This window comes from Pollachius pollachius, assembly GCF_949987615.1.
Source record: "Pollachius pollachius genome assembly, chromosome: 12".
NCBI classification, from domain to species: domain Eukaryota; kingdom Metazoa; phylum Chordata; class Actinopteri; order Gadiformes; family Gadidae; genus Pollachius; species Pollachius pollachius.
Genome location: NC_136945.1, coordinates 8,377,310 through 8,384,695, shown reverse-complemented (window position 1 = coordinate 8,384,695; position 7,386 = coordinate 8,377,310). Strand labels below are relative to the sequence as shown.

The following is a 7,386-nucleotide window of genomic DNA, read 5'->3' as shown; positions in this document are numbered from 1 at the left end:
AAATATGTTATTAATTCCATTAAAGTATCTTTACTTGTATGATCTCAATCTGTACCTTGAATGTATCATTGTATTCGCAGACAATGCAAAACATTTGTCTGATTAGAGCAATTTAGAAGACGTTTAGCTTTCATTAAATTCACGATAATCTTAAATGAATAATAATAATAATAAATTAGGTCATGGTTGAAATTATAGAAAATACATCTTCCGATTCATATTTCATGAAGAATAGAGGTTAGAATAAAGAATAAACGTTCTGAGCAGGATACAGAGATATAGTCAATGGCTAGAATTCCTAGTTTTAAAGTAATAATTTCTTGGTATCCAGCATACAAAAGCAGTTTTAAATGTAGTTCTATAGACGTTTATTCCATCATGGACATACAAAATTATACAGTGAACTCAAATCTATTTAGATATGTAAGACACTTCATAGAATAAGGAAATATAAATATTATATATGTAAATCACAATATCCTTATTTTTTAAATTATTAAATAAGTATAACTATTTCAATCTCGCAATTTCACCAAAGACTTATATTGGTGGTGATATAATGATTCATACATGATTTTAAAAATATCCATTTCTTCTCAGCAAAGGGACAAAAAGTTCCCCCTGGTGGGATCACAGTCCTTGAGGCAATCATCGCGTACAAACTTCGTCATTGCACTGCAGGGAGTTAAAAATAAATAAAGAAGAGATCAAATTCAGACCAAACCAGTAGAAAGAATCTATTAAATATACAGATATAAGTATAGATTGATAGATCAGCAGTATCAATCACTGGACTGGAATGCCAATGACCTGAATGGTAAACATTGTCCAGGCATAATAGTTCAGACTGGAGACAAAAACAAATACGAAAGCGGTAAATCAAGTGGCCTACACAGATGTTTCCATACATTAAGGGTTTATGAGCCACATGATAAACATCTTCCTCCTAGCGTGGTGAATAGCGAGTTAATTCGAGACACTGTGCAGACACACTGTAAGTAATCACACTTTCTGATTCCCCTGGGGCAGAATTCAGTGAGTTGAGGCAGTTTGGGGAAAGAGGAACAAGGAACATTTACTGCTATATATGTACAGTTTTAAAGAGCCACATTAGGTTCTAAATTTGAACCTCCATAATGTTTTGTTAAAAAAACAACAAAGTTAAGTCCACACAGACTTAACTGTCTGACTGGAACATATGTATACACCATCCCTTATTTTTTCTTTCTAAAATATAGCAGGGAAAACATGCACACACCCACACATTATATTTTTACATAAATTATGTCAGCTCAAAATCTTTTTTTGAAAGGCCTATACAGCCATACCCATAGGACATAGGAGATTCAGATTCTGCTAATGGGAACCAGACTATGTATTTTGCCATGAAGCTCCAACTGCGTCCCTCAGTCCACCTCAAAGGTGCTCGTATAGCGCTTAACCAAAACAACTCGGATTTTAAGACAGACATGTAATTCAAAAAGCCAATATTAAATATTGTATCAATAAAAGGACATATGCCCCTGGTGCTCTGCTTTCAGCCTTTGCTATTTTGCTATAAGCACAAAAAAATGAAAGTGGGGAACATATGTCTCGGTATGCTGTTTGACAAATGCAATTAGCAGTTTCTGTAAAGTCCTTTACGGGTGAATGGTTAAAGTCCCGTCCATGAACTTCAGTGAAATACACAGTGCAGTGATAATTCACATTTGGGAAAGACCTGTTAATCTATGGAGAACCACATTCCCTCGATGATCTCTTAAAAGGTGTGGTCATGTGTTGCCAGCCACAGCCACAGTCTTAGGCAAATGTCTCAGGGGTTTAGTTCAAGGAAATCAACTTGGTCTCGGCTAAATTCAAGGAATTGACCATGGGTCTGCCTGTGTGTGTGTGTGGGGGCTGATCCGGAAGGACACAGCTTTCTTCCAGAGAAATATCAACACCATCGTCCTACGATGGTTCAATTACAATGGTCACTACATCATGCGTTCATGTGCTTAAGTTACATGTCCAAGCCATGAGGATGTTTGGGATCAAATTGTATTCCTTATGCTGGAGGCTTCGACTTGATGACGATCAAATACGATTGAAGCACGTTAGGGAAAGTTTCAGGGCGGTAACGCATCTCGTCATGCTTGCCGTCAAGCCTTCGATTTGTTGCTGTAACTTGTGACCTACAGCCACCTTTTGAGCCACCGGGATGAGACAATGTTGTTCTTGTTTCCCGAATACTTGAATGACAACTGTCTGTCGTCAGCTGTGTCACAGTGATTTCTGAAAGGGACACAACCTTGTGCCAAGGCCGCAAGCCTACTCTCGTACGCAGGCCTTTTAAAGAGACCCTGACTGGTCACAAGATCTCCCCAATATCAACAGGCAATGTGCATTGGGACATAGGCCCTAGGATGCTAGTCCTCTCAACATTGAGAATGAACTGTTTTCTCTTAAATTCTTTGTTTTATTATTTTCCTTAAGCCCCAATTCGAATGGTCGGAATTGCCATGTAATAAACAGACCTTTTTGTCACGTGGATATGAGATGGTAAAGCCCGTCAAATTAGGTATAAGTGGCAGCTTCTGCAGTCATACCCATGGTCAAGGCATGACAGCAGATAAACCCTCAACAGTTGAACCAGGGGACTTACCCCTGATCACTGGTTATGCCCACTGATCAGAACTGGAAACCTTCAAGTAAGGATTGCAACCACTGAGGTTCAATCCTAGCCAAGATATGGTTTATATATCTTATTGTTTTTGGGTCTCACCGATGGCATCTGTCCCTCCTGTGCGTTGGTGGACACACCCAGTGCCTTGGAGATGTCTTCTAAAGGCACAAAGTCTCCTGGGCTGTCCTGGACAAAGTGGAGCAACACCTTCTCTCCACCTTTACAATAGAGGGAAATGTGAAGGAAAATAAGGCAGCAATGCAAACGTCAACAGATACAGATGTATGTGTACTCAACATATTTTGATGGTCAACTGTTAATTTTCTAGCCACCATTCCCATTTTGTTATACTACACTGCCCTCTAGTGGGAGAGGAGTAACTCCCAAAACAAGTGTTAATGAATAACCCTCAAAATGCCAAAAGGCGGGCACGTGGAGGGAAGCACTAGTCTGGGGGTGCTCCCCCTGCAAAATGTTACCCATTCTAAAACACATTACCTGCCCGTCTTCCCAACCTCAAACAGGGAATGGTCGTATTTTTTTTTTTTTTAAATAAAAACCAAAGCCCTATTGGCAAGATGGTAAATCTCATTAGGTATTGGCTTATGAGCTTATCATTTCATTATATTTCAAACCAAACTCAGATTATACCAAATCATTTTCGAATTGCAGGCTTTATTGAATCAAATGAAAATTATTCGTTTTCCTTTATCACCACCCTCTATCGATTTTGTTTGTTGAATGGCCTTTTTTTCCTCAGATGCTGATTTCCAATTAGAACAACCTGTCCCCGTGAATACGTGGTCTGGCTTTAATTGCGCCAAATTGACGGTGCTGGATGTGCCACTAAGCTGAACCAGAGAGTGAGGGGCAGGGATCGCCAGTGGCTCTAGTGCTGCCTGCTTATTGGGGGGGGGGGACAGACAGACAGACAGGTAACTAGTAGGTTACCATGAACTCCACCTCTTATACGGCCAAAACAACTAGTTAGAATTAAGGAAGACAATTTATTTTGCTGTGCCATTTAATGCTTTTTGATTGGCTGAACGAACGAAAACGTTATGTTCATTATAAAATACCTTCAGTATTTTATAGTTTAGGGACAAGAGAAGGGGCTTTTTGCACGAGGATAGGCTATGAAGGCTTTGAATCCGGCATGCAAGCTATTCACTGTGTCTTTTATTGTCCTTAGGATCTGGTAAGGCAGTTTGAAAATCTACCCCTGCCAGTGCCGTCGTTTGGCCCGCTCAAAATATAAAATGAACAATCTAAATTCACACTTGCAGAATCCAATTATTATTATTATAAACTATTCATTTGAGCAGTTTTATACCCCTGTAGAAAAGGGAGGCCAACGACACATCTCTTGTTTCGCGCTGGTCCTTGTTATCTGCTCAATGTCACAGCCTACCATTCGCAACAATCAGCATTCCTCCACTCTGTAATAAATCCCCTGAGAAGTTCCCCTGGATGCCTTGAGCACTGGCCTGGAAAAACAACAGACATGGCAGCTGGTCAGAAGGCTGTACATTCTGCTACATCTTCAGGTTTTAGACAAAACAGGGCACTGGTCTGATAGTAGAAGATCACAAGTAGAGGTTTTGAAGAACAGGCGTCTACACAGTTAGTTTTTTTGCTCTCCATTCACTTGGGTTTACTTTGGGTTTAACTCAGTATATGTTCTTTCTTAACTAAAAAGCTTTTAAATGTAGGTAATAAAACCCATTCCTCTGTGCATATTGGCTGATGCACAGATGTTAGAATAGAAAGTCCTTAATTTGCTCTTTTTTAATCTACTATTCTACTAATTTGTTCTGGTTTGACCCATTTCATATTTCAAGTCAAACAATTGTTTAAGGCTTACAAAACGTGCTGCCCAACAAAAACTGTGCAAACAAAGGATGAACCCAATTTACCCCCACATAGTATCTATATGAACCACAAGTCCAAAGATTAAAGAACCATATTATATTTGGGGGGTGTGGCCTAGACATGGGCAGCAGGTGGCGAACAACGTGTGGCTGGTTGGAGGAGCAGAGACAACACAGAGACTGTTTGATAGTGTGTGTTCTCCCTTGCAGCGAGGCTGTGAGCTGGACTAAAGTGAGTCACTGCCTGAATAACTCAACAAACATGGTGCATAAGCAGCTTCTACGAGCCTGATGTGTCATTAGTTACAATTAACTTCTATTTTTTTACGAACCCTGGCATAATTGTTATCAGTGTACAGTTCAATCAATGTTCTTTTTAAGACCTCATCAATCTTATACTTAAATACACCTTACCTAGCCTCACAAAAATCCACGTTGGTCAGGTATAAGCACCTTTCTGTCTAGAAGTCTGAAGAGTTCAATCACTTCAGAACACTGAGAGGCTGAACGCTTCGCTGACTGCTTGACAGAACTACCTGACAAACCAGATTTATGTGAAAATGTATGTCAAAGAGGATGACCTAAGCTGTCCCTAGAGGTCCGATACTGGTGACTTTACCACTATTAAATACAAGCAGATAAGACTTTTAATTAATAGGGCTCTCCATGGAGTGAATTGCAACTAAGAGGCTGCAATAATCTGAACATCCTCTAGCTTGCGGCTACATCTTACCTTTGCAGCCACAGCTCTCACTTTTTTCCCTAAGCCGGCAGGAACGACACTCAAGGCTGTGTACCTGCCCAGGAAAACATTCAATGAATCCTTGGCATTTTGAAACAGTTTGCAGAATGAGTCTTTTTTTAAAAAAAGTGTGCTACACTCACCTTTTGAAGCCTAAATCCTTGTAGGTCTTCTTCTTTTCATCAAGATAAAGGGCTTCAGGAGAAATAATTGATAAACATGCATTAGGTTTGACACTTGTCCTTGTGCCATGCCCACTCTCATGTAAGTTATGTAAAGTTGAATTGTGCAAGAATGACAATGGGCAATTTTCATAGAGACCACAGGGGGGAGACAGTGTTGGGACACATCTTATATTCATCACATATATAATATGCTGAATGAAAATATCCCACCTCCTTTAAAGAACCCTAGTTCCCTGAAGTCCTGCAGGCCGGTCTCCTCTGGACCAATGCCCACCAGCGCAATGTTGTTAGCTCTCAGGTCGGGCTCCAGTTTGCTTATTTCGGCCGCTGTCCACCGACACACCTGACATCCAAACCGGCGTAGGAAGAACAAGACCACAGTCTGTCCCTTCCATAGAGACTGGATCTCTATATCCTTAAAACAGATATAAACCTTGTAAGTTCCACACAAATGAAGATAAATTGGTACTTTATTAATCCCGGAGATGAAATATGGTTTTCACAGCGGAAAGTATACAGGAAAGTAGTTGATATACACTATTTATAACACACGTTGATTACCAAATGGGCCTGCAAAATATAAATACAGAAGATATATTCATATACACACAACGAGAGTATTAGCAATGTAAATATAAAAAGTATATGTGAACAGTTGGAGGTGGACGGTATAAGCGCCCAGTATATGATACATTGAATACATCGATTAATAGCAAAATAGACTTGTCAGTTTACATACCTTGTTAAACAGATCTTATTTGAAGTCATACATCAACACTGTTCTGTAACAGGGTCGCATTAGTGTCACTTTATGCATCTGCCTATATGCATTCATAAGCCATTATGGCACCATGGGGGGGGGGGGGGGGCGGCATTCACGACCAATTAAACTTACAGTAATGCCTTTATTATGCAATTATGTCATTATGGGTGCCCCACATTAGGACAGCCAACAGCTTGCGCTAACTAGTTATGTAGTCATTACGATTAGGCGGATAGGGATAGATACCAATGATATAGCTAATGAGACAATAACACAACGTACCTCGCCAGAGTCTGTCTTTTTCAACAGGTTCTTTCCAATTTGAGTTAGATCAATCTTTGCCATTGTTAATGTTGCACTTGTCCACGAAGAGCAGTTTAAACAGCCACCTGAGTAAGCAATTATTTTTCTGTAAACGCAACTGTTACAAAACATTATTTTTTTTTTACTATATCCTGATACGCCCAGTAGAGACTACGGGCCAATCATATTTCTATAGTCCGCCCATCTCGGCAAAGTCGACAAAAGAGGCGCTGCTTGACTTGCACAACTCAATAGTATGCATATGCAAGTTTATAGTCATAGTATTCTACCACAGACTAAAATTGGAGGCCCCCTTGTTACGCCCACATTAAAGTTCAATTCAAGTTATGCCAGAATTGTAATTCATGTTTAGGCATGAGCCTAAAATATAGCTATATGATCCAATGGGCCTACAATTAAAATACAGATATTATCTTACAAGCCAAAACACATTTTTAGGCCTATTATATACCTACTGTAAGTCTACGTGCTCAAATATTGTCTTTACAGAAAAAATGTTGACATTTCAGTAAAATGAACATAAATAAATAAATAAATAACGATAAAGGCTATAGGTGCTTAGCTTTAAGCGTCTGCTGAATGTCCTTAATGTAAATTTCAATGTAAATGCCATACGGGATGGTGGCCAAAATAATAGAGCTTAGTAGAAACAACAGACTAGTGACTTCAGTTTTCCTGAAACCTGTATGATTGCCTACCATCTTTCTAGTATCAATTACATTCATATTTTTACTTGTATAAGCCAAATTATTATTCATATAAATATCTGTGGCGGAAGGGTCATGGCCCCAGGTGTACTTTCAGTAGGCATGTGCTTGACGGGAAGAGAGAGTATC

General features: G+C 39.5%; 1 protein-coding gene across 2 annotated transcripts; it reads right to left on the bottom strand.

The window, feature by feature from the left end:
- Positions 1–372: 372 nt before the first annotated feature.
- On the bottom strand, positions 373–6,661 carry prxl2b (peroxiredoxin like 2B; the record flags this gene model as incomplete). Of its 2 annotated transcripts, none has more annotated exons than XM_079747417.1 (7): positions 373–675; positions 2,765–2,883; positions 4,077–4,152; positions 5,270–5,333; positions 5,422–5,473; positions 5,674–5,878; positions 6,509–6,661. In XM_079747417.1, 7 exons carry the CDS (start codon positions 6,659–6,661, stop codon positions 649–651), a joined length of 696 nt encoding a protein of 231 aa, XP_079603543.1. In that variant the 3' UTR covers positions 373–648. The 2 variants fall into 2 exon arrangements, with proteins under 2 accessions (XP_079603543.1, XP_079603544.1); XM_079747418.1 differs by having other exon boundaries at positions 5,674–5,806; positions 6,509–6,660.
- Positions 6,662–7,386: the final 725 nt, after the last annotated feature.